Source organism: Xiphophorus couchianus, chromosome 5 (genome assembly GCF_001444195.1).
Source record: "Xiphophorus couchianus chromosome 5, X_couchianus-1.0, whole genome shotgun sequence".
Classification (NCBI taxonomy): domain Eukaryota; kingdom Metazoa; phylum Chordata; class Actinopteri; order Cyprinodontiformes; family Poeciliidae; genus Xiphophorus; species Xiphophorus couchianus.
This window is the reverse complement of record NC_040232.1, coordinates 28,666,259-28,693,683: the sequence shown is the minus strand read 5'-3', so window position 1 is coordinate 28,693,683 and position 27,425 is coordinate 28,666,259. Positions and strand designations below refer to the sequence as shown.

The 27,425-nt window shown below is 38.2% G+C and overlaps 1 protein-coding gene across 3 annotated transcripts in view; it reads right to left on the bottom strand.

The window, feature by feature from the left end:
- Positions 1-25,754, bottom strand: part of ccdc85al (coiled-coil domain containing 85A, like) — a 39,762-nt gene extending 14,008 nt beyond the window's left edge. The window contains exons 1-2 of one of the 3 annotated variants that reach the window (XM_028019264.1): positions 25,052-25,754; positions 20,295-21,391 (exon numbers count right to left, since the gene is read on the bottom strand). In XM_028019264.1, coding sequence (XP_027875065.1) covers positions 20,295-21,391; positions 25,052-25,309 — 1,355 coding nt within the window. In that variant the 5' untranslated portion in view covers positions 25,310-25,754. The remainder of the gene's footprint in view (positions 1-20,294; positions 21,392-25,051) is intronic. The other 2 variants (XM_028019265.1, XM_028019263.1) reach the window with 2 other exon arrangements.
- Positions 25,755-27,425: the final 1,671 nt, after the last annotated feature.

Genomic DNA, 27,425 nt, shown 5'->3' with positions numbered 1-27,425 from the left:
AATAATAGATTTGATTTCTTCTCTACTAAATGGAACTAATATATCAATATCACTATATTTTGAAGCTAGTTTCGCATATTTATCAGCCAACTCATTCCCTCTTATTCCTATATGTGATGGTATCCATGTAAATATAACTAATAACCCCATTGCTTGAATTCTATATGTTATCAACTGAATTTCTAATAAAAGATCCGGTCTACTATTAGCATGATTATTTTTTAATGAATATAAAGAAGAACTTGAATCAGAGCATACTATGCTTCTTAATGGACGGACTTCCTCAATCCATCCTAAAGCTAAAATAATTCCCATCATCTCTCCAGTATAAACTGATACTCCATCAGTAATTCTTTTACATTTTTTAACTTTGAATTCTGGAACAATGAAAGATACCCCATTACTGCTATTTGAGTTTTTAGACGCATCTGTAAAAACTTGGACATATCCATAGTACTTACTGTCTAAATATGATTGAACCAAATATGGATCTGAAATGTTTTCTCCTTTCCTTTTCTCCAACAAAGTTAAATCAACAACTTTATTATGAAATAGAGACGGATAAACTGGTGAAAGAGGAACTGTTTGACTAATGTTTATATCAGATAAACCAAAATCTTTTATAACATTTTCTATCTCCCATCCAAAAGAATGTAATTTCTTCTTTTCTTTTTCCCAACTAGATTTTAAAATGTCTTGACATGGATGATTTCCATCATGGCCCTTTAAATTACACCAATAATTGGACTTTAACTGTAATCTTCTGAGATTAAGTGGCATCTCTCCCATTTCTATTAGCAAAGCTGACGTTGGAGTTGTTCTAACTGCTCCTGTACATAACCTCAAGGCTTGATACTGAATACTATCTAATTTTTTTAATAGTGTTTCTGATGCTGACCCAAATACAATACTTCCATAATCAAATACAGACCTTATTAACCCAGTATATATTGATTTCAATGCCTTCCTCTCAGCACCCCATTCACTTCCCACCAAACACCTCATTACATTTAAAACTCTCTTACATTTATTCTCTACTTTTTGAATATGATTTTTCCAAGTAAGTTTTTCATCCAACCATAAACCCAAAAACTTAAATTCCCTTACCCTTTCTAATTCATGATTATATAGTTGCAGTTTTAAAGTTTTAGATGCTTTCTTCCTTGTAAAAAATAAAGTCTTTGTTTTGTCTATAGAAATTTTAAATCCCCATTTAAATGACCAGTCTTCTATAATTCTAATTGCTTCTTGTATCTTTTTAACAATAAACTTTAAATTTTTTCCCCTCTTCCATATTGCTCCATCATCAGCAAATAAAGAACACCCCATTCCACTTTCCAAATTGTCAAACATATCATTAATCATAATAGAAAAAAACAAGGGACTCACTATACTTCCCTGAGGTGTGCCATTCTCAACAAAAACCTTTTCTGACAATTGTTGCTGGACGAGTTCTGCTTGACTGACCAAATTAAATATGTAAACAATGTCCACTAGGTGTCAGTAAAGTTCCATAGTTTAACTTACAATTTACCCGCCAAATACTTAACAAAACATAATGATGGAGTCAGCACAATCCCAGCAGAGAAAAAGAGCACACTCCTCCAAATTGCATGTATCGAATGGTTGTCGATTGTATATCAGGATACTGCAGGATAGTATCCGGCATAAGCGTACAGAGTGTGCTAAAAGATCATAAAAAGTGACACATCATGTCCTAATTTAAAGACAGCCGAGAATAAAAGAGGGAGACAACTTAATTGAAATGTTTGGGTAAAGCAATTTATAAGGCTTTGGGACTCAATGACCCACCTAAAAGAAGCAAAGGTGAACACTTAGATGTGGACAAAAATCACTCCCAGGAAGCGTTGACAACTTATCCAGGAGGCGAGAAAAGAGACCAGAACAAGATCTAACATTGTATGTCTCACTTGTCTTAGTTTAGGTCAGAATTTAAGACTCAATAACAAGAAAAACTGGCCAAAAGTAACATCCATGGGAGAATGTTAAGGGTGAAAACCACTGCTAATCAAAAATAACATAAAGGCGTATCTTTCATTTTGAAAAAAAACAAAACATTTCAGTGATTCCAACGAATTTTTCAAAAATACACTGTGAAAGAGAGACAAAAGTGGACCTTTTTGGTAGGTGTGCGTTCCATTACATCTGGGTTAAAAGGTAAAGGTAATTTTATTTATATAGCACATTTTCAGCAACAAGGCAATACAAAGTGCTTTACAGGAATCAAAAGGAAATACAAACAAAATAACAAACCAAAGCACAGAGCAAAAGAAGAAAAAGAATCTAATAATGTTGATCCAAAGTAAATTAACTAGATTCTCCTTTTCAGGGTTGCTAAATAAGTGTAAATTAGTAAGTCATAAAACTATGACCACATGTCAGAAAAAACCCATTATAGACACGATGGTAGTGGTGTGATGGTCTTGTGTTTCTTTCATGACCTACCTGGCTTGCTGTAATTGATGAATGAATTCAACCAATGCTGAAGGAAAATGTGTCGTTAGTTTGTGAGCACTTGGGTTATGCAGCAGGACAATGATTCTCAGCACATGAGTAACTCCTGTTCTAAATGGCTCTTAAAATAAAGTGAAGCGCTCCAGCAAAACGCTTCAGTTAAACCGAGTTGATTTGGTGTGATATTACACTGCCAGTACGAAGAAGAGTGGGGAGTAATTCCTCCACATGATGTAAAAGACTTTATCACAAACCATTGATGGCAGTAGTTCCCACAACAGTTGTGACAGCCATTTATTAGCTTTGAGAGGCAATTGCCTTTTTATAGAGGTTAGTTTGGACAGATTTTTTTCCCCTTAGTAAATTAAATCCTAATTTTAAAACTCCTTTTACTATTTGCTTGTGTATCATTTTGCTTTTTCACATATTTCGGCCTACTTTATGTTGTCAGTCAGGTTCCATTTAAGTAATTTCTAGATTGGAAAGGTCTGGCAATAAACAGAAAAGTAAAATAATAACTTGACTAGCAAAACTGGAGCCAGCTCTCCAAAAAAAAAATGTATTAATAAGTGTTCATTTATGATCTTATAAGGAGCTAACAATACAGTTAGTTTTTTTCCACCCCAATTGTTGAACTTGTTATCTGGAAACTTCATTTTTACATTTACTTGATTGATTATCTGTATCTAAAGTTTGGACATTGATCCGAAACATTTACGTGTGCGAACAAAGCAATAACTGATTTTTACGGTACTGTAAATGAGATGAAAAGGCTACAATGAGCATAATGACAATGCTAGGAAGAAACAGCGACCCGAAGCCTCTGTGTCTGCAGTGAGGCTCAGAGAGTGACTGCAGCAGACTGTAGACAAAGGAGAGCACTAAACTCAATGAAACAGAGAGGAATAATTGATACCCTGCAGCTTGATTGAGCCTGTGAGGATTGTGTTTGTTTTTGCCCTTGTGATTGCAGGGTCATCAAAGACTGTGTTCAGGCAGTCGCATCGAACACGCACAGACAACTCAATTATATTTTGAGAGGTCCTCGGAGAAATTTATATTTACACATAGAGTAAGAAAAAAATAAAAATGTCTGAGCCAATTACAGATACATGTGATACGTCTTTAAACTCTTCCTTTGATGCCTATGTGTCCTGCGCTGCGGCTCCACATAACAGCAGCTTGTATTTTGCTATGCTTCTCTGAGGGAAAATTAAATATTTAGGTAGACACTTGCAAGATAAACTGCTGTTGTCCTATTTTAACGTGTCACTACCCATCCATCCTCAAGGCTGATGAATAATATAACACAGTGGGCAGAAAACAGTGAAGCATGCATGCGATCACATCTCAGATGTGCAAAGATGAAAGGAAAGATTTCATTGATAAATGCATTGGTAGACGCTTTAAGTTTAAGCATCCCACAATTCATTGCTGTACCGTCTGACGCCGGCGTCCAAGTTTAATGTATTCTCCCAAAGGTTGTTAAACTTTGATGTCCAAGGTTCGGGAGCTGAAAAGATTTTTTTTTTACATGTTTGTAGATGTTTTTCCCTTCCTTATGAAAATATATATATATATATTTCCGCTATGCCATAAATAAAAGCCCCTTTTAGATATAGAAACACTGCAACACATTGAATCAGATATGAAAAATGTGCGTGCAGCCAAAAGAACAACACAAAAGAATGCAGCAGCGAGGAAAGCTATCACAGTGTCAAGTGCTCATACATTTTCTAACCTAATAACAAGGTACATATACAGGAACTTATCCTGGTGGTAAAATATCACTGCTCGTTCTCCACACATAAAAGAAAACAAAACAGGGTTTTTTCGGAACCTTCATAACATAGTGCTTGAGACTGCTCGCAATTTCTCAAGTTAACACCACAACCTTCAATGTAGCCTACTTATCTTGAGCAACAACCATAATCTTACAGTGAGAGCTATGATGAAATGGCATAAAAATACATTTATTACACACAATGTCACCTCACAATAATAAAAATACACTTTAAAGAAAAACAAATCCAAATTAAAAACATAAAGAGATCGTGCAAATGCCTGTTTGAACAGTAGCGCGTTCAGCCAGAATTTAAAGACAGGCAGCGTGTCAGAGAGTCCTTTGAGTGGGGAATGTGGACGTCTGTTCTAAATAGTAGAATGCTTTATGTCCATAAGGCGCATTCACAAACCGGGAGGCTGGACTGAAGGAAGACTTCAGCTGGACCGGTATCGGATGGTTCTTTAAGTTTTGCTCAGAGCTCCAGGATGATCAGTCTGAGCAACCGAAACGCTCATAAACCACCATCAACATTTCCCAGCAGATCAATATGATCTCTGAACAAACGCTCCCTCTGAATCCTTCCATTGGTGATGTTCTCCATCAGAACCAAAGCGTTCCACAAGTACACTGCTCACCTTTACGGAGCTACTTTTAAACGTGTGATTGCATACACACATTGATCACCTTAAAACTAATCAAACCTGTTGATTATTTTTAATCAGCAGGTTTGAGTTAATTTGCTGATCCAACCCTGTTTTCTTCTTTAAGTTTGGAGGAAATAACCCCATAGATGCATTTCATGCGTTTCGGCGCACGGACCAATGCGTTACATCTTTATGAGACAAAAACTGAGAAAAAGTACTATTTACATTCGAGCGAGGTTTTCACATACTTTTATTTTTATTTTCTTTATTTTGTGTGCGTGCTAGCGTCTGAGGATAAATGTGGTTCGGTTTTATCGTTTACGTTTAAACACAAAAATATTGAAATCATGAAAAACATCGGGTTTGATGCTTCTTGGTCTAAATAACACCGAATGTAGTCAGATTTCAGTGTATTTAGGTGAGCTTTGACTCTTTGTAGTTTGATATTGTCCACAGAAAAAGTTTGCGTGGCTGCCGCATTTTCACGTTAGCGAAAAAGTGTGCGTAAACTTTGGCGCAAACTTTGACGCAAAGTTAATTTTTATACATGCCGACTTCTGCGTAAAATACGGCGCTGCACATTTTTTGTGCGCACGCTTAATGCATGAGGCCCTGGGAGTGTAGATAGTGGCAACATACTGGATTTGGAGGCAACTCCAGAATCCTCCTAATGTGTTTTACCTGCAGCTAGAGCTCCCCCTGTACTACAGGAAAGTGGTAATTAAAAGTGTTTCTCTTTTTTTTCATAACTGAAAAGGAAATGAGCCAGCCAGTCTGGAGCAGTAGGGGGTAATGAAATAGATTCCAGTATCTCTGAGAGGAAATCTTTCAGTGCAAAAGCTGAAAGAGACCGAGTAAGAAATAATGATATAAATATAATCCCAATCATCTTGTGTCGGTCGAATCAGACAATCCATCTGCGGTAATGGGGGCTGTTGCACGTGTGCCTTGCTGTCATTCTCATCAGAAAAACCATTACATCAAAAGCACAATAAGGGCAGGAGATAAACCAGGAATTAGATAACTGCATCCCTTTGACATCCGTATTCCTGATGCGTTATCTCACTTTCTCTCCTTTCAGCAGATGGTTGAGCTGTAAGAAGCCATTACAATGACAGGTGCAGCAAAGCAGCCTGTCTATTGCTTGACCATTGATAAGACAATCCAGTGATAAGCACTGCAGATATGTAAGTAAGAGCACTCCGTAATTAAAAGTTTGAGAAAATAGTCTGAAGCACAGCAATACACCTGATCCTGTACAGATTCCAGGTTTTCTTCAACGTTTGATTGATTCCCATTTAGTTTTCCAAGGACTACAGCTAAAAGAAAATAAAAATGTGCAGCAATTGTTTTTTGTTGTTGAAAGAGGTAGTAATGTAGAATAAAGTCAGAAATTAAGCAATTATTCTGGAGTACTTTTGGACACCAAATTTAACATGCCACTTATTGCTTAATTTGAGTGTAATAAAATAGAATAACGTGTGAATCGATAAATGGGGCTGATGGTGAATAATATTCATAATATAATACTCAAGTGCTTTTTGCAAATTACAAAAAGCACTTTTAGCTTTTTGTAATTTGTTTCAAAGGAACTTTTCTGAGAAATCTTTTTTAGTGTATTAACTTTAGTTTGATTAGAGTTTACCTTTCATAGATTCTGTGTTCCCTTTTTAGAGTTGGTTTGTTTGTACAGTAATTCCCTTGCTTTTATTTCATTCATTTGCTAGACACACAGATCCTCAACCGTGAGCATGAAGCGCTTTGATCTCACCAATCGGGAAAACGCCAATATTTATATTTTTAGTTCAGTTGAGCTAACAGCTTGCATTAAAGCAGCATTTTCTTCTGTTTCTAACCCGGTTTTCACTCCCCTGTTTGTCCACCTGTTTTGTCCCCAGTGTTTCCTCATTCGCTTCGCTGATGAATTTTGGATCTTCAGTTCTTTGAAGAATTTTACCGTCACCTTCCTAAAATAATGGAGTAGGTAATTTTTTGCCAAAAGTGAAAAACAATCATCACCTCTTTTGGCATAAAATGACATAACCCATTATTATAGGAAGTTGGCGTTACTTTACATCCCTGCTTTTTGGTCCACTCCCCCAAATACATATGACAGATTTTCTGAAGGACAAAGTGAGTGAGCATCATTTTTATCTAGTTGCGCAGTTCAACCCAGCACTCGTCAAATGTCAGGTTTAAACGTTGCTCACTGGATCAATGGCCAGGACTCGTCCCTCACTCACAGCCACTCACCTGAAACCCTAAATCTGTCGCCTGACAGCCCAGCACCTGTTATGGCTGGAGAAAATTTGACATAGATGTATGTGGTTCCTGCTGGTGACGTTGGGACCGACGGAGATTCCCTCAGGCTCAGTCCTGCCCGTGTACATGGCAGCCATTCAGCTTCCAGTTAATTACCTGCATTGCAAACTCATTTCCTTTCAGCTCAGTGGGCTGTTCCCTACTGCTCATAGAGGGACAAAGTCGATTCTCTAATCCACTAGGTTGGCGCACTTAAGGGATGATTGAGGATACTGTAGAAGATCTGCCACACACCTCTGAGGTTTGAAATGGAGCGATTTCAACACAACAGCAATCTTCTTTTCCAGCTCAGAGAGAGATTTTTATTGAAGATGTTTAAGAAAATACAAAACTGATTAACCAGTTATGGTTGAATCACCTTTCTTCATGGCATCACATTTAAAGATTGTAAAACTTTAACTATTTTTGCTAATTATCTTTAGAATAAGTGCAGCGGAAATGTTTGGAAATGTTCACAATAGGTCTGAATCTCATGAGGGTTTTTAATGATTTTCCAGTATGAAATGATTCATACTGGAATCATTTCATACTGGAAATGATTCAATATTTATTTTTTCTTCATGTAGTTTGAATACAGAAGTTTAAATTTGTTGTGGATTTTGTCTGATCTACACAATGTCAAAATTACACAATGTGAAATGCTGTGTTCACACATTCCTCTAGTTAAATGACCACGAATAAGTTGGTAAAACCAGACTCTTTGAAACTATAAGCATGTGTATGACACAATGCCTGGATATTTGTCCACTTTTTAAAATCATAAATAGAATATATTTAAACTCATTGGCTTTTGACACAAAAGAAGCAGAAATACATATTATTGTGTCCAAAACCCCCCAATAATTGTCTGATTTGAACATAAACAGTTTCTCCAGGAAGGAATCTGGCAGAGGCAATATTTCCTGCATTTTTTCATCTTGATGTTGAACTTGGATTACCTTGGACAATGACATACTAGTCTAGCCACAGCTTCAGTTTATGAAGTACATCCCCTGGGTTCCTGAACATCCTTACTACATTCCTTCATTTTAAGGTATAACATAACATCACATAACATGAGATATAACATATCCAAACTATTTTTGGTGTAGACAAAGTAGTATAATGTTAAGGACCCAGACCTCAGACTATGTCTGAAAACAGCAGGACTCATGTCAATATGTCAACTAGTATACATGAAATTTACTATTTTAAATATTCAGTCAGAATTGTGGCAGAAATTTATTGATGACAACAAAAACTGTGTAGAAGAAGAGACTCTTGAGCTTGAATGCTGGTTGAATATCATTTCCACTACACTGAACTGGGAAAAAAATGACCACACAAACCCCAAATCTGTTAATTTTATCTGTTTGTAAGGGTTATTTTAATCATAGATATACTTAGCTATTATCATTTTTATTATTTAGTACATTTTTGAAGGACCTCAAGACCAAACATCTGTTTATTTGCAACCCTGAGTAAAGACTACTTTGGAAACAACTCCTCTAAGAGCATTTAAACAAATATCAGCTGGATTGCATGTATGCATATATACAAATGGTTTCAACATAAAAAGTGGTTAAAATGTATCCTTAAAAATCCAAGATTAATGTTGAACTGATCCTGACGAATTTATGCGAACGCTGCACTGGCACTGCACATCACTTTTAATTTCACCTGGAAAGGATACATACAGTTCTCCTATATTTCACACTGCTGCCGCAAAATATGTGATCAAAAAATATACAGTAGTGTCTGAGCAATGCACCAAAAATAAACATTTTTAGGCTGATTGCTCCCCACCAGGTGGAGCCAGCTTCCATAGAAGAAGCTAGCAGAGCCTTGATTAAGAATGACAATGATATGCTCCAGGGGTAGACAAACAAAATGCCTAATCATGCACTGCTTAGTTAATGACGCCTCAGTTTGTTTACAGCTGAGGGTGTTTTGTCCCAGCTTTAATTTGAAATTCAAATGCTGATTTAAGGTTTTCCTTTTCAAAGTAACAATAAAGACATCGACTTTGTTTTTCAAACACCTTTGTTTGGTTTCAGGGCTGCACAGTCTGCAGTACTGTTGTCTTGCAGGAAGAAGGTTGTGGGTTTGATGGATGGATGTTTGGTTTCGGCCTTAAGTATCAGCTTAATATATTATATTTGAGTACATTTGACTTAAAAAGGAAAGTACAACTCATGTTCTGAGGAAATAAAGACTGAAAAACGAATTTTAAACCGGTTTTGTGATGTAGTGAGGAAGAAAGCTGGTAATAATACTGAGCACCAGCCTAATGCTTAACTAAATCCTTTAACACCAAGCAGCTGTGACAAAGATTTGAGTTTCCCTCATGATGTGCAGGCTGCAAGGCTCCACGATTCGTCAAGGGACGCTCACTATCCATCGCCTTGGCAGACATGTATGAAAGGAGTAGATGGAGCGAAGTCAGAAGAAGAGAAGGATATGTGTTACTGAGAGGAAGACAGAAGAGGCGAGAGACAGAGAGGAAGAAAACAACCAGCAATCCACTCAAATACTTCCTCAGCCTCTTTTTCTCCAGCTCATCTTGGCAAACAGCACATCCTCCAGAAAGAGGGCTCTGTAATCAGATTCCTCTCCCTGTCCGACAGCTGGTTGCACAGAGTGGCAGCCAATTAGAGTGAGTGCAGAGAGGAAGGCACAGAAGAGAGGAGGAGGAGAAAGTGATAGCCGGGCTTTCTCAGTGACACTGCGGAGGGAGAGCATTATCCGAGGCCACAGCTTTGCTGACGATTTCCTGTTGCGCTGACAAGCCGCAACACTTCTAAACAACAGCCAGAAGAGCTGCTGCAGCGGCTACAATGATGCTGCTATTATAAGAGTCAACAGTTGCAGTGAGACAGTGGGATGGCCTTCACTAATTCAATCAGCTCATCTGAGCTCACGCAACGATGCTCAAATAGTTTCTGAGTCTATTTTGAGTCAAAGGGGGAAAGTTTAAGTACAGCCTGAACATGTAAAGGCTCTGTGTGCAATCCATTCAAATACAGAAAACGGCATAAATGTACAAATTGGCAGTCATTATAACTCCTAATGACTGGATGTGTCATTGTCTTTCAATCAATCAATCAATCAAATTTTCTATATATAGCACCTTCCAACAACATCTCGCAACTTGGTCCTTTGAACCTCAGTCCGGCTCCTCTGTGCTAACTAGTCTCCTCCCTCCCTGGTTCTCCTGGCCACCGTTTTACCACATTTCCCCTAATTAATTTATTTGGTTCTCTTATAACTTTTCTCTCCTGCCTCAGAGTTTAAGCCCCAGATTTTCCATTTTTTCAGAGCTGGATTCGTCCATTATTTTGTCTGAGATCTGTTTTATTCCTCTGCTGTCTAGTTGTCCCTCCATGTTCCACATTCTGTTTTTCTGGTTCAAGACTTAAAAGTTTCCTTTTTTCTTCTTAAATCATCAATATACCAATTACTTGTGGCTGTCTGCGCCTTACATTACTGGCTGGTTGGTTGGCTGGATATTAAGTCACAGGGTGAGGAATAAATTCTGGAGAAGGCTTTCGGTTGTTAGAGATCTGAAGCTACATCAAGGTTTTCTCTCCTACGGTTTAATGACAGGTGATGTTCTGGAGCAAAAGATGAAAAAACAGCTCCTTAGAAAATTCTTAGGTGGAAACTATCCATTACAATTATAAACTTCTAGTAAACTCAGCAGGTGTATATTGCCTGATTTTCTTCATATTAAGGCTACTGTGTACTGTGACTTAATATGTTAGCTGACTCTGGCTGACTACTTGTGAGAGGAGTATCATTTAAATTTTGAGTTTCTAAACATGTTTGGATGTGAATTACATGAACCCTTCATTTATCACCCCACTGACTTTTGTATGGCAGTCATCCTCGCAGACATGTTTTTACGTAACCTTTTATACATTCATGCTCAACCAATACATAGTAGTCCAGTAAAAAATGTTTTTAAAAGTGTTTATATGTTTTGAGACTGCAGCAACTCTCTTTCCCCCAAAAGATTCTTTCAGGGTTCACAGATCATAGCAGCGTGATGAACAGATTCAACAGAAAGGGTTATGACTCGTTTAGTTATTAGTTAAAAGGATTTTGCAGGAGATTCAATTTTGTATGTGAGTTAATGTTATTAATTAGTAGAGCACACGAACAGTTATTGGAAAACTGTTTGTGAGCTTTTACATTCACACACAGAGCCTCCTTTGAGTCCAATCACCAAGTGGCCATGTGAAAGAGTTTGAACAGGTTACCGCATCGGGTTCAGAAGCTCATGTTAGCTTTTGCATTTCTTTTCATCACGTACCTTATCTTGCCTTGGAATTAGGGAGATAATTTTCACTTTTTCTTATATTTTACACCTGCATCTCACTCATTTTCATTAAATTCAACTAAAGCAAAGCTGTAATGTAATGGGCGTAGCAGAGCATTTTTAATTTCTAAAGATGTAAGCGCAATAACTAGAAAAACAAAATGTTTCAAAATCTGCAAAATCACACACATTGCTGCTGTCTTCATTTCTGCAGACTGAATCCTCAGTTTATAATATAACATGTCTGTTTGTGTCTTTTTATTGGCATCACAAGGAAGAAAGTTCTCCCCCACACACACACTGTTATGTCAGCCTTTTCCCATGCGGCCTATTTGCTCCTGTTTGATCAGCTGAGCTGCTTAAGCTAATATGCAGAACTTGTGATTGTTAAACCAGAAAACACGATTAAGGCTCTGCTCTTGAAAAGGGATCTTCTTCAGTGAATAGATCCTATAGGCTTAGCGATCATTCACCCTTCCTGTTTGGGTCGCGAGAATCACAGTGCAGAGAACTCATTATTCTCTTTGGGAGGAGATTCATTGCATGGGTAGACAGACATATATTTAATATTAAAAAATTACAGAAACAAAATGTCAAACACAAACCGGTAAGAGGGTTTAAAATCTTCTCTACTGAAAGTCACAGCACTGCTGTACGGTTCAGGAGCTTTAAGTTCAAAGCAAACACTTCAACTGTAAATTACATTGCTTTGTGCTGCCAAACACCTCTAAAAGTGTGTTATTCACCATCTGGTTAACTTGACGGTGTATAGTTTGTGGCAATTCCAAGGCAAATTGAAGCGCCTGAGAACATTAAGAGAAATCATTTAATGCTAACAATAAATGCAGTACTATGAAAAAGTTTTTATACCCTTATAAATTCATCCTGACTTTGCTATGCGGCCACACTTAAAGCTGCAGTATGTAACTTTCATAGAAAATATGTCTTACATATTTGCTAAACCTATCACAGTGTAAAACTAGATGGAGAATCTGTGGAAAAAAAAACAAGCTCCTCTGCCTTTTCCCTGTGGTCCTATTGCTGTCTACAGAAATGCACCGCTGGGTCTGAAACAACCAACCAGAACCAGGAGGAGGGTCTTAGCGCTGTCAATCACATGTACTTGCTGCGTTTGAGAACTTGCTGAACTTCCTGTTTAACGGTACGCCACTCAGTTGAACTCTGTCAAGACACTTACCAGGCCACTTCAGAACTTTCATTTTGGGTTTGCCCATTTAGAAGTGGACTTACTGCTCTGCTTTAGTTCACTGTCGTGCTGCAAAACCCAAGTGCTCACAAACTATCGACATCATTTCTCTGTAGCATTTTCTGATAGCGAGCCAAATTAATCGCTTAATTATACTTGTACTGGTGCTAAGTTGATTTTTTGCTTGTCTAAGTTTAACATGCGTGTCTTTCTTTACATGATGATCACACATTCCGATGAATTCCCCTTTTTGTCTCGTCAGTCCAGAGAATATTTCCATCAAGATGTTTTTTTAAAGGTAATGTGAGACAGATCTTTGTGTTTCGTTTTGTCAGCTATGGTTTTGGCTTTGAAACTCTTTGATTTTTAAAAGTGTTGGTGATTCGTCTCTTATTGACGAACCATTAACACTAACCATAACCGTTTAGAACTTCCGACATTTGTTGTTTTAAATTTGCTTTACTAATAAAGTTTGAGTAATCTTAATATCTGTTGAGCTCCCTGTAAGATGTCACTTTGCACTAGGGATAATATTAGTTTTTTCATTAATGAGAAAAAAAACAACAACATTGTGATAAGAATTACTCATACTTGATGATTTTTGCAAACCCCAAGTGTGGATCTCACTTATTCACACTCACAATAAAAAAATATACATCCATATCTGATGTGCCAAGAATGGAGCTTTTGGATTTTCCAGTAGAGCTCTATTAATACCTTACAATATATGTCTTGTCTTTTAAAATAAAAATAAAAGAAGTTGAATGCTTTCTCTAATTTTACAGCTGTCCCTTTCTCCGCCTCTAGAAATATGTGCGATAAGCTTGGCAGAAAAAGCAGCAGCAGATTGTATTAAAAGGCGACAAGAGGTCAAAGTGTTGTTTTGCTTTATTTCTGCATTTTTGTCAGGGATTTAAATGGCCTGAACATGAGAGCTGCTGAATGTCAGCCTAACATGAAACCTTAATTTGTTAAAAAAAAACAAAAAAAACACACACACACATAAAGCCTCTTTGCTCCAGTGGGACACTTCAACACACCATGCCCAATTCCTACACATATCCACACGCAAGTACATAAAAAATGAAATAATACCGTCCAAAGGGCTTAGAGGATAATCCAGGCAAGTGGAGTGTACTACATCCTGACAAGCATTTAATTCCCTCTTCTTTCAAAAAAGGACATGACTGGAAGGTTGGGTCAATGGATGGCGCTGGTAGAAACGGACAAAATAGTTGCATTTCCGGAGCTCCTCCTTATAAATGTGTTATTTATCATGTTCTTGTTACAATTTAATCATCAACACATTAGCTTAAATTATATTTAACAGGTTAAAAACAAACTCAAAATCTCTAAGGTTCATTCTGATTCTTTACAATCGTACGCAGTGACACTTTACGTTAGAGAGCTTGTCAGGTCAGGGTAGTCAAGACGCCAGAGGGGACATGCTCATAATCAGGAAAGGCAGCCATTCTGACAGCTAACAAACTGGATATAACAATATGACAATATGACTCTGTGGCAACACACACAGGCGGCCTAATGAAGTTTTTATGGGCCTGGTTCGAGGCTATTTGGTGCTTGTATTTCACTCTGAGCTAAGTTCAAAACAGTTATGCATACAGTTGGCAAACAGCCGTGCCCGGAGGCCAGTGAGTGGCCAATGCTCTCACAACATCCTCCAGTGTAAGGATTTGTGAGGCATTAATGTGCTGTGGCTTTTGCAGACTTCACATGCGTTTCAGTTTACATCAAGACTGAGCTCCCTGAGAGCTAAAATAGAAACAGACTGACGACTTAAATCAAAGTTGGGGTTGTCTTTATAATAATCTGCTGCAATCCATAGAGATTACAAAATGGCAAAGAGCATGTTTGCTACCAGACTGCAATTTCTCAGCCTGCAACGCACTGTAGTTCTTAAAATACTGCCTCAACCATTCAACGTTTACATTACTAAGGGGATTTTATTTTTCCTACAGTCTTCGCTGTATAGAGCAAAAGTGCCATAAAGACTCCAGTCACATTACAGCTTAAATTATTTTTATTGTGGTTTTATGTGACAAACCAACACAAAGTAGAGCAGAACTGTAGAATGGAAGGAAAATGCAATGCGCTTTTCAAAGGTTTGTGCAAAATTTAAATCTCTGGAGAAACTGCTGACATCCACACCTCAGATTGAATCTGTCGTCAGGACAACTACTGATCAAATCTAGCCTTTGGCAACAAACATGCTAAAAGAAAACCACACAAAAAGTCTAATTAATGTTTGATACCAGCTATGTTTGGTCTACAGCAAACATGCAAAAGAAGGTTATCTGACCAGATGAGCCCAAAACTGTAGGTTTAGCCCTACATGCAAAATCAAACATGGCAGCGGCAGCATCATGCTTTGGTATGTTTTTTAGCAAGAAGAGTGAATCTACATATAAATATCTTGAAGTTGGATGGACAAGAAATCTTGTTAAAACTTGCAAAAGACTTAAGACCAGAGTAGGTATGCAACACCAATAGCTAACACAAAATGGCTTTTATTCAGCATATTCATATATTATAACAGATCAGTCAAAGTCCAGGCCAAAATCCAATTTAGAATTAGTGGGAAGACTTGTAAATGCAAGTACTGCCACCTAAGCTGACTTAGCTTGAACTATCCTGAAGATGAAATGGGGGAAAACTCACTCTTTAGATGTGCAAAGCTGGTCGAGACACACCCCAGAATACTGCAGCAAAGCTGGTTCTACAGAGCATTGGCCCAGGAGGGCTGGACGCAAATGCAGGCCACACTTTTCAGATTCTTTGTTGTAAAAAATGTTGAAAGTCATGCCTCGTTTTCTTACGCTTTACAGTGATACACTAAGATGTTGTGAGATATAAAAAAAAGTCACATACGATTCCACCAGTACGTTCATCGTAAATTATAAAACGGGGTCACATGAGACTAGTTTGTCAGATTAAGAGTATCTTTTAAAAATAATAGTCTTTAGGTAGACATTAAACATGTTGCATTGACCCTAAGTTTCTGTAATAAAAATATTATTCATTGGTTTGATGTACTATTCGTATCTTAAATGCCATGTTTTATTAGTTAGTGTGAAATCATCGTAGTTAAAACTTGAGAACACTAGTCTGCCTGTGATTAATGTATGTGTGTTTCACTTAGTGGAAATAGTTACTAAATAAAAGAGCTTCTGAATATAAATCTTATAAAAAAAATTGACTATACTCTGCAGTATATCTGTTAGTCTGACTGTTCTGTGGAGATTTTTTGTGTTTCTCTTCCCCTCAAATTGCAGGTTGATATTTCACCTTGAGGAATTTGTCCTTTAGCATCTGAGAGCTCTGTGCCACTCAGCACTTTTTTTTTTACCTCCTGGACTCTGGAAATCATTATCAGCCACTGTTGGGTATTTAAGCAGAAGCCAAGTCTGTTCTTTGATTTTTCCGCCACCACTCTGACATCCATAACTCCCGCTGATCTACCTAAGATGGACAACAGTAAAGCGAAGCTTTGAGGGAAATTGTAGCCTGATAAGGGCGGACACTCTTGCATTGAAAAGGTTGCAGTTTTGAGCACTGATCATTTTAGCTTAATGTTTTCAACATATAAATGCCATAATAGCAGATCATTTTACTCTCATTTTTGAGACAGCCTGCTTTCCTCTTGAGATGCTTGAAAAATCAGTAACAGTATAAATTTTGCAGTATTCAGAAAAAGGGAGGAGTATTAACTCTCAGAGAAATCAAAGAACTCCATGAACATTAGACTGTAAAAAAAAAAATATTTTTTTAAAAAGTTATGTTTATAAATGATGTTTTTTTGTACGTTAGAGTCCAAGTTTTCCATACACCAATTGCCTCTGGGAATTTGTGTGTAAACAACGGATCAATTTAGTGCTTGTTTATCTGAGTAAATTGGAAAAATTATAAAAATGTATCTAATTATTGAATCTAAACAGTGAAACTCAAATTATATTGACTTATTACATTCAGCATGGTATATTTCAAGCCTTTATTTCTGTTTATTTTAACCATGGCTTACAGCTAGTGCAAATACAAAAGTCTGCTTCTCTGAAAATACAATATTACATAATGAGATTTTTTTTTTTTTTTTTTAAAGTATAGAAACGTTATGTTAATAAAAAACTTCTCACTCACTGCTGGTAGGGTAGGTCAGACAAGATCTTCACTAAAGAATAGAATAGAAATTGCTTTATTGATCCCCAAGGGGAAATTGCTTATTTGTTGAAAGCTACTCCATCTTAGATAATAAATACAAAGCTTGTAAAATATAGATATACCTAAGAGTGATAAGTTCAAAATGACTAGATATAAAAAAAAAAAATAACAAGCAATCACAGGCAATATATTAATCAATAAATAACCTATGAATGAGCACAGAAATTTTTTTTATCAATTAGCACAGACTTGGGCATTGTAAAGCCTGATGGCAACAGGCAGAAATGACTTTCTGTGGCGCTCTGTGCTGCACTCTGGCAAAATTAGATAAATAAATAAATAAAGATGGTGGCTGTTTCACAGTGCCGTATCCATTCACTAATCAAACGTTTAGTGGAAAGAAAAATTGTGGTAGAAAGAGATACAGCAGCAAAGAGGAACTAGAACATTTCTGAAGAGGGCCTGCCGAAGTGTGCCCGTCAGTTGGAACCCAGTGTTCTGATGCTAAAAATTAGCATCAATGCTAAAGTAAGCTACAATGTACTCAATAGCATGTGGAGAGTCACAAGCATCTTGAGTAACGTGGACTTACTGCATTCAGTATGTTAAAATTATTGTATAAGCTAAAATTAGCCAAAATGTTACTGTTAGCCTAAATGCTGTCAGTGACATGTGGGGTATCACTAGGATGTTGTCTTACATTAACTTCCTCCATTCAGTGTACAAAACATGGCTAATTAATAAACAAAGTAGCTAAAAAGCTTATGTTAGGGAAAAGGCTGCTGCTAATGTTTGTGCTAATGTTAATAATGCACTGCCTTTTACTTTTTTAAAAGTAAAAATCAGATGCTTACTTTGTGGCAGTTCATTTCCAAAAAAACAAACAAACAAAAAAACGCTCATCTCTTAACACCAAATATTATTATTGTTCAAAAAACATAAGATTTCTTCTGCTCTTTTGAAATACTACTTATCTTCTACTACTTAACATAAATTGTGCAGTTGGCTGAATTTTTCAGAAAAGGGAAAATGTTTTGTTTTTTTATCATTGGTGGTGAATATATGATAAAACAGACATTCAACACAGAAGTAAAAATCTGATTTATACTTCGTGGCAGTTCGTTACCAGAAAAAAAAAAACAATGCTCATCTCTTAACACCAAATTGATTGTTTATTAAAAACAAAATAAGCTCTTTTAAGATACAGCTTAAATGCATAGACACAAAAAATTTACAGTTGGTAAATTTTGCAAAAGTTAAAATCGGATGTTTACTTCGTGGAACTTGGTTACCAGAAAACTCGCTCATCTCTTAGCAACTGATTAACAACAAATGTTATTGTTAAAACACAAGGAATTTTCATTTTTCTGAAAAATTCACCAACTGCACATTTCTTGGTAAATAGCATAAGATAAGTAGTATTTCAAAAGAGCAGAAGAAATCTTCTGTTTTTTGAACAATAACAATATTTGTTATTGTGCTCATCTCTTAGCAACAGAGATGAGCACATTTTCTGGCATGAAGTAAACATTTGATTTTTTCTTTTGCAAAATTTACCAAATGTAAATTTCTTGTGTCTAAGAAGATACGAAGTATTTTAAAAGAGCGTATGTCTTATAAACAATAATTAATTTGGTGTTAAGAGACGAGCATTTTCTCTTTCTTTCTGGTAACAAACTGCCACGAAGTATCAATCTGATTTTTTCTTTTGTGTTGAGTGTCTGTTTTATAATACATTCGCCACAAATGACAAAAAATAAATAAATGAAAAATTCGCTTTTCTGAAAAATTTACCAACTGAACAATTCTTGTTAAGTAGTATTTCAGAAGAGCAGAAGATTGCTTATGTTTTTTATAGCAATAACAATATTTGTTGTTAATCTGTTGCTAAGAGATGAGCATGCTTTCTGGTAACCAAGTGTCATGTAGTAAACATCTGATTTTAACTTTAGCAAAATTTACCAGCTGTAAATTTCTTGTGTCTAAGCAGATAAGCAACATTTCAAAACAGCGTATGTTTTATAAACAATAATTAATTTGGTATTAAGAGAAAGGTCATTTATTTTCTGGTAACGAACTGCCACGACGTATGAATCTGATTTTTACTTTTGTGTTGAATGTAAGTTTTTATATAAACTTCAGCAGTGAGAGGATTTTCAGTCAAACCTGACAGGCTTAATGGAGACGTGTGATTTCATATTCCACCAGGAAGCTAATTTTCCAACAGAACTTTAATCACAATGTTTTCACTCTGTTTGCTGGATAGCAAATTGGCCAGACCTAAACCCCACGGAGGGTATTGTCAAGAGGAAGATAAGAGACACTAATGTTGATGAGTTGAAAGCCACTATCAACTTTAACACCTCAGCAGAACCACAGGCTCATCACCTCCTACCACACTGCAAAAGTGGCTAATGCAAAAGCAGTATTTAGTGCAGATACTGTACACTGCATAGACATACCTTTTTTATTGATCAATAATATTCTAGATACCTGAGAAACTGAATTTGGGGTTAGCTGTAAGCCATAATCATCAAAAGTGATCAGAAACCAAGGCTTTAAAAAATATTACTGAGTGTAATGACTCATACCTTTTACTTTCTTGTTGGGGTGGCCGATATTATTATTATTAAATTTGCAGGGCCACCAGGCTTTATTTGTGCCCCCACCAGGCTTAGCATTGCTTATTTATTTAAGTTTTTTTTATGTTTACATTTTTGAACACTTTATAGTTGGTGTTCAGATATTGATCTTCCAATCTTCCAATAACTGTCAAGCGCCCCAACCACTGGGCTTAGCACGTTTTCTGGGGGAAACCTTGGGACTTGAAGTTTTATCACAACATTTTGTGGTACTATTGTGATAACAGTAAAAGTGACAATAAGAACTATTCATTTCTTCTTTTGCTGTATGGCTCTGGCTGAATGGCACAGCACCCACAAATGCTGCTCTTGAAAAATAAAACATGTATAATATGCTTCTTTTGGGCAGCCGTCACTTCAGGAAGTGTGATTTTTAAAGTAAACTGCACACAGTAACAGCATTGAATCATATTTTCAAATATATTTTGTATTTATTGATGGTCTGATTGAAGAAAGAATGGCCAAAATAGTAAAAAAAAAAAAAAAAAAAAAAAAACATTCCAGCAACATAGACAGTTTTGGGGGATCTTTAAATGTCAAAAATTGAAATTTATCATGACGGTAATTCAAACTTCTTACCATGTTAAGAACTGTATCACGATAAATGATGAGCGATATAATAAATGCCCATCCCTAATTTTATAATGGAATTGTTCAAATATGTGTGTATGATATCCCAATTTGCAGAGATGTACCTGTAGAACACCAACAGAGAACTGGAGCTGTGGATGCAGACACACACCTACCGTTCATGCCGTTGTAGATGCTCCGGTGGTGCGGTGACAGCTCGTCACCAGCTGGCCTCCTCTGCCCCTCCCTCACGGGGCTGCCAAACTTTGCGTGGTCCGGGCTCACGCTGTACTGGTGCCTGTGAGTTTCAGGGCTGCCACCGTGGATCATGCAGCCCTTTTCGTGGTGCTCGCCGACCCCCAAATGTGCATGCCGGGGCTCGGGACTCCCGCAGCCCGTGGTGCTAATACTGCTCCGCTTGTACTTCTGATAGAGCTCCCCGCTGCCTCCTTGGCCCAGGAAGTGCTGCCTTTGACCCAGTAGGAGATCCGAGCTGTGGTGCTTGGGGTGCTGCTCCGGGCTGCGGTGGCCTATGTTCCGCCCGTATTTCTCCGGGCTCAGGCCCCGCATGACCCGGCTGTGGTCGGGCACGGATATGGAGCCGCAGCGGGGCCGGCAGAGCTGGGGCAGGGTGTAGGGATACTCCAGGCTCGTGCTCCGGTGCCGCCCAGCCGGGAGCTCTGGGCTGGACACCTCCCTGTCTGCTCCACCTATCCCACTGATGCTGCTACACCTGGGTTTGTGCAAAAGTTCAGGGCTACCTTTCTCCCCACTGCTCCCAACACTTCCCACACCTGCAGAGAGGTGAGTCTGCTTGTGGTGAGGGTGGTCCGAGCTGTCGGCGCTGCCTGCGCTCGAGGTGCTGCTCCCATCTCCCACGTCCCTCATGAGAAGCCCCTGGCCTGGCACCAGCAGCAGGCTGTTCTGGCTGTCAATTGAGTTGCGGCATCCTCCCATCCCCACGCCCCCTCCGCTCCCACCTCCCCCTACTACACCCCCTCCTCCACCCGAAACTCCCTTCTCGTCATCCAGCAACAGGCAGAGCTCCTTCAGCTCCAGATTCTCCCGGATCACCTCCTCCTGTCTGACCTCCAGCTCCTTGAGCTTCTGCAGGTACAGGGTCACTTCCTTGCGCATGATGCTGGCGCTGTACCGTCCGAGACGCTGCCACTCCCTGGACACGCGCTTTCCTTTCTGACGGTCATCATCTAAGAAACAGCACAAGTCCCGCAGCTCACGATTGTCCTCTTGCAGCTTCTGGTTGATGTCCTGGGAAAAAGAGAAGAAAAACATGCAGGAAAAAAAGAAATATGGGAAACATGACTGCAGTCAGAACATAATTAACATTTTAAATGGCAACCAGTGCATTCTTTCTATTATTTTATTACTATCTAGTCAGGTTTTATATCGATTTCTGAGTCTCTTTGGCTTTGAGAAATACAACTAAAGAAGACAATGCAGCAGATTCTCTGATAGTTTTGAATACAATAGAATATGAACATCAAAAATATAGTATGTCCCTATAACCTCCAACTGATTTTTCAAAGTACATGTAGTTTGTTGATACACATACAAGACAAAAAAAAGGATGGGAGCATTTAACAATAAAAATCAAAGTTTAAGTTTTGCAGTAATTCATCTGATAATCGATCAGATTTGATTAGAAGAAAGTCAGACAAGTCGGGTTGCTAGCTGTTTGATTGGTGCATTAGAGATCAGCAGTATATATTGATTATACAGTATTTCCTCCATGCAGCTCAGTCAGTATTTAAGTTTTCAGAGAAGTCTGTTTACAGTAAACAGTCAGTAAATCAATCAGTAAATCCTATTCTTGAATGAATCACAGCTTTCAGCTTAAGTTTTATTTAAGACTTTAAAACCTTTCTATGACTATTATTTTTTTAAGTTGCATGAGCTGTAACAAATAATATTATCAAGTTAGCTTATAGATCACGTAAAAGTAGTATTCTAAACAAAGTCTGGTCTTCTTTAAGATATGACTTTCCGATTTAGTTTTCTACTGATTCTGTTTTTTTTCTTCGATGGGTCATAATGTATAGAAAAACATTGTGCTGTAAGTTCGTTGGTAGTGGTAGTGACTTTGAATCCACGGGAAAATACAATATCTTTGCTTTTTATTCGTTACTATCTATACTTCAAAGCATTTTTCTCTAACCTTTCTCTGATATGTATTCCTCAGGGGGATTTTTACATTAAAAGAAACAGCATGGTGCTTGCTGATGCATTTACAGAATAAAATTAGAGGGAAATTTGATGGATTGCATCAAAAGGCTGTACAAAAAAAAATCAAATCTAATCTCTGATCAGAGCCAATCAAGACAGAATTATTGATTGATGAATTTAGATCAAATGCATCGTATTTCATGCCTGCTTCTCAGTGGAGTAAAAACTTGAGCAGCCTGATTTCTTGTAAATGATTTGTAAATCATCAGGAAGAAAAGCACGTCAAAAAGCCGAATGCTTCAGAATAAATCACAAAGTTGCACCAAGTTACTTTTAAATTGTTTCTAAACCTTAATTATTTAAATCCAATGTCTCCATTAATTATGAAAACGCTTATATATTTTTAATTTCATAACCTAAAAGAAAGCTTAAAAATTGGCTAACAATAGAGATACTCTGAGCAGATTTTTCCTGACTGACAATTTGTTATTATTTTAAGCACCATAACATGAAAGTCGGGGGGGGGGGGGAGGGGAGCAGAGGGGAACAATGCGCAGCAGCTTCTTTGGTTGAGTTACTTTTGAATCCAGCAGCAAATAAAGAAATTACGGGATTATGCCCAAAGGATGCGCACCAGAATACAAAGCTGTTGGCCGATGCCTTCAGAGAACAAAAAATGGAAGTTCATAGTTTTTATGCATTTAATGATATAGAGAAAAAAAACAAAAGTCAAGTCTGTTTTTAATTTATTAGTGCTTGACCTGCCAATCATCGCTCAGAAACGATCAAGAGAAAAATCGTCCAATTTCAATTGGTGAATCTCCTATTTATCACACTAAAAAAGCTGCATCCATTACATGATTTGATTTATATTCCCCACTCTTTTAGATATCACCCTGTCACCGTGTGCAATCATAATGAAATGAAACCTTAATCCTCTCTGATTTCCCCTTGAATAAACAGTAACTGCATTCAGTGCGAGATACACAACGCAGAAGACCAGGTTCAGGAGCAGAAATGACCCATGCAGAACATTTTGCATTAAAAGCAACATTAGAACACTCCTTTTTCACCTCCAAAAGACCTCCCTCCCTCCGCCTGTGACAATTTAACTCTCACCTAGATCCTCCCTCTCCTGCTCCCTCTCCTCCTGTCAGAGCCTCCAGCTCTTTCCAGTGTAATTAGGCCGCTTGGATGGGCAGAGGTGACAAGGTCCCTGGGAGAGGCAAATGATCCCTGTGTGCTGTTGAGGATACCTCAGGCAAGTCTCAACTTTAATTGTAAACACTGTGGACATAGTGCCACATTACCCTTATTAGAAGAGGTAGTGACTAAGATTAGTGTTAGTGAGAAAAGCTTGGTGAATCTTATCTGAAATCTGTAGTGTTTTTGCAAAGGTATTCACATCTTCTGGTTACAGACAACAACCTCACATGTCAGAGCGTGGTTGTTGCGGTTTATGTAATGGACTAACAAAAGTAACCAAATTAAAAAAAAGAAGAAAAAAAATATCTTGTGTAAAAACATTTCTCCCCCAAGTAAAAAGCTGAAGGGTGTGACATCCGCTATTCTGTTTACGCTGATATCCCAAATAAAATCAAGAGTACGGGTTAATTCATCATCTAAAGATTGAAACATGACTAGAATATGTAGTCACACACCTAAACTGACGGAGAAGGAAGGTATTCAGAGAAAGAGAAAAGAGGCCTGTGCTACCTCTGGAGGAGCTGTAATGATCTACAGCTCGAGTGGAGCCATCTGTGCACTCTACAAATTTGGCCTTTGAGGACAATTGCAGTTTGCCACAAGCCATGCTTTTTACACACACAGCAAACATATGTAAGAAAGTAATCTCGTCAGATGAAACTAAAGTTGCCCTTTTGTTTATAAGCAAAATACTATGTGTGTCAGAAAACTAATACTTTAAATCCCCCAGACCACACCATCCCCAGCAAGTCAGAAGATGGAGGGAGCTAATTACAGAACATTCCTAGAAGAAACCCTGTCAGAGGCTGCCAAAGTTTTGAGAATGTGGTAGATTTCCAGCAAAACAACCATAAACATCCACCAAAGCTACGATCCAATGGTTTAGATCAAAACCTATTCAAGTCTTAAATGTCCCAGTAAAAGTCCAAATCCATTTAAGTGGCAAGATACAGTCCATCTCATCTGAGCACCATCTAATTATGTCAGGAGATTTGAATTTAATTGCACACCACACTTTTCAGATCTTTTGAAATTTGACTACACCATGTAATTTCAACCTAAAAATGAGAACTTTTTAGTTCATATGTCACATAAAATCCCAGTCAAGCACATTAAAGTCTACCGTTGTGATGTGACAAAATATGGAAAAGTCCAGTTCATAGGAATACTTTTTCAAATGCATTGTATGTAATTTCAAATGTAAGGAGAGAGACAGATCTGGGTGCCAAGCCCACAATGTCATTGATTCTGCTCAAAAGCACAGTTACTCAACCTATAGGCTATGAAACCGAATCTGATTGGACTTCTTAAGCCTGCAAGTTTAGCGTGGGCACATCCACAACGCAGGCCCACGGAACGAGACAGCGAACTTCAGTGTTATCTTATCTGACATCATGGTTGCTGATTGCTTGATAAAGAGCTGAATATTCTTCACGTTATGCAGGTGCGCCTCAAACCTATGATCTCATCCTTTGCAAATGCGCGGCCCTCCACCCTCCACCTCCTCCTTTTCCTCCTCCTCCTCCTCCTCTTCCTCACCTTCAGCCCCCTAATCTCGTTTAGGTGCAGCTGGAGGCTGCGGTTGACCTCTCGGATGAGATTCCCGTGGTCTAGAATCACGCTCATCTTATCGGCCTCAGACCGCCTCAGCCGGCGCACCAGCTCCTCTTTGGTCCACCTGAGCAGCTCCTCGTCCGTCAGACCTGAGATGTCTTCGGCCGGACTTTCACTCTTCGCTATGGACAGCTGGAGATTGGGCTGTGGCTGGGGTTGGAGCGGCGGAGTTGCCTTCTCCATTGGCACAGCTCCTCCGGCACCGACAAAGGGCAGAAAACACTCGAGGGTTCGTCAAGCAGCCCCGCTCGCATCCAATCGACCTGCAGAGGTTGAGGAAGCGGGTTACCGTTTGGTAATCAGCGGCATAGTTCGGCCTCTGTGCTGCCCTCCACTCTCCCACTCTCTCATAGAGCAACAGCTGACGATGCCGGGCTGAGTGCAGCACGGCGGAGAGGATGCTGTAGACTCCTTATCGCTGCATCATCCGACTCTATGCAGCGGATGCACGGCGTGATCCCGGTCCGGAAGGAGATGAAAGTGGAAGAAGGTTTACCTGGATGTGAAAGCGGTCAGAGACAGAGAGGAGGGATTCATCTGTGCAAAGCAGAGATAGGGAGAGGAAAAAGCTCTCCCCTTCTCTCCTCCTCTCTGCCTTTCCCTCCTGAAGCTCTCCCCCCCCCCGAGGTTTGCGCCTCTGTGAATACACAGCTTTCCTACAGCGCCACCTAGTGGTGGGTTTGATCAAAAGGATACATGGAGCAGTCCTATTCAAACATAAACAACATACTTGTTAGGTGATATATTAAATCATTTAAAAACGAAAATGTCATTAGTTGTCTTAAATTAAAGGGTATAGTACTTTATTTGTGTTTTGTTTTTTTTACTTGAGAAGCTATTTTATAAAACATAAAGATCCAAGGTGGGTGGAGTACCTAAAAATGGAACTCAAGTAAGAGGGGTACTACTTCAACATAATTGTATTCAAGTAAAAATAAAAAGTAGCCGTCCAAGAAATTACTCAAGTAAGAGTAAAAAAGTATTTTGTTAGAATACTGCCGAACTGATCAAAAAATCAATCATTTAAAGTTTAAAAAATTACATCAGCTGGAGAAAAGTACCAAGAAATGTGAAAATGTTGGTAATTTAAAGAATAAAATTAAAATAATCCATATATACCATCATAACAACATAACAAAATCAGACAAAAGAAGCATTTGTCCAAATAATATCTATCAAATTTATTGTGAACATTTGAATAGGATTTTTTCATGTAACCTTTTGATATAAAACCCATTAGTGAGAACAGAGCATTTCCTTAGACACCACATTTGATAGAGATTTGCACAATTGACTTTGCACAATTGGCCCCAAGGTCAGGTTTCCACAATTCATGGAGTTTGCAACCAAGGCTCTCAGAGTTTTGTTGATCTTTTACAGTTTAAGGCATTCCAGGATTGATGTGTGTGGCATTGAGTTGTTGACTTTCTTGTAATCAATCCAGGCAGTGCACAGGTTTGTTTGTTTGGCTACTGATCTGTGAACTAACATCTGATGTTTAGTATTTTTACCAATGCCGTTCTGTGCCTCTGTCATGTATTGATCCATGTACCTTATCTTAGCCTCTATACCTTGCAGGTTTTTGGCCAAAAGTTGGATGGGATTATTCCCTTATGGGCGTCTTTCATTATCAGGGCTATTTGACCCTTCGTCAGCCATTCGGAGTGGGTGCCATTTTGCAGCAGTTTGTTCATTTGTGTCATCGTTGTAATCTGTTGATGACAATGACAAATAAATCTTATCTTATCTTATCTTATCTTATCTTATCTGATCTTATCTTATCTTATCTTATCTTATCTTATCTTATCTTATCTTATCTTATCTTATCTTATCTTCATTTGTGTCATTAGGCTCTGGAGAGAAGTCAGTTTCTTGAGCCAGTGTTGGTGGATCGCATCTGGGCTTAGAGCTGTCCAGTTCTTCACACCTGAGAGGATATCAGGCATTGTGATGTTCACCTGACTTTGTTCAGGGAAATTAATGTGGTTTGTATTAGCCACTGTGCATCATTGCTATGTGATGCATCTTTCTTCCAAACACCTTTCCAGTATTGTTCAGTCTTCAGCCTAGTAGGGTGGCTTATATTACCCTGCCCTGTGGATTTGGTTCCCTGGCCTTGAGATTGACACATGCACATCAGACCATAAAAAAGTTCTCCTTGAAAATGTTTTGCTTGGAAGAGAAGGGTTGTATTTTTCAGTGCTATTCCTCAGTCTAAACATATAGAATACAGCACAACAGTGTAACATGTACCAAAATCAGTAAAATTTGGAAATATATTCAGTGTTGCTGTGCGCCT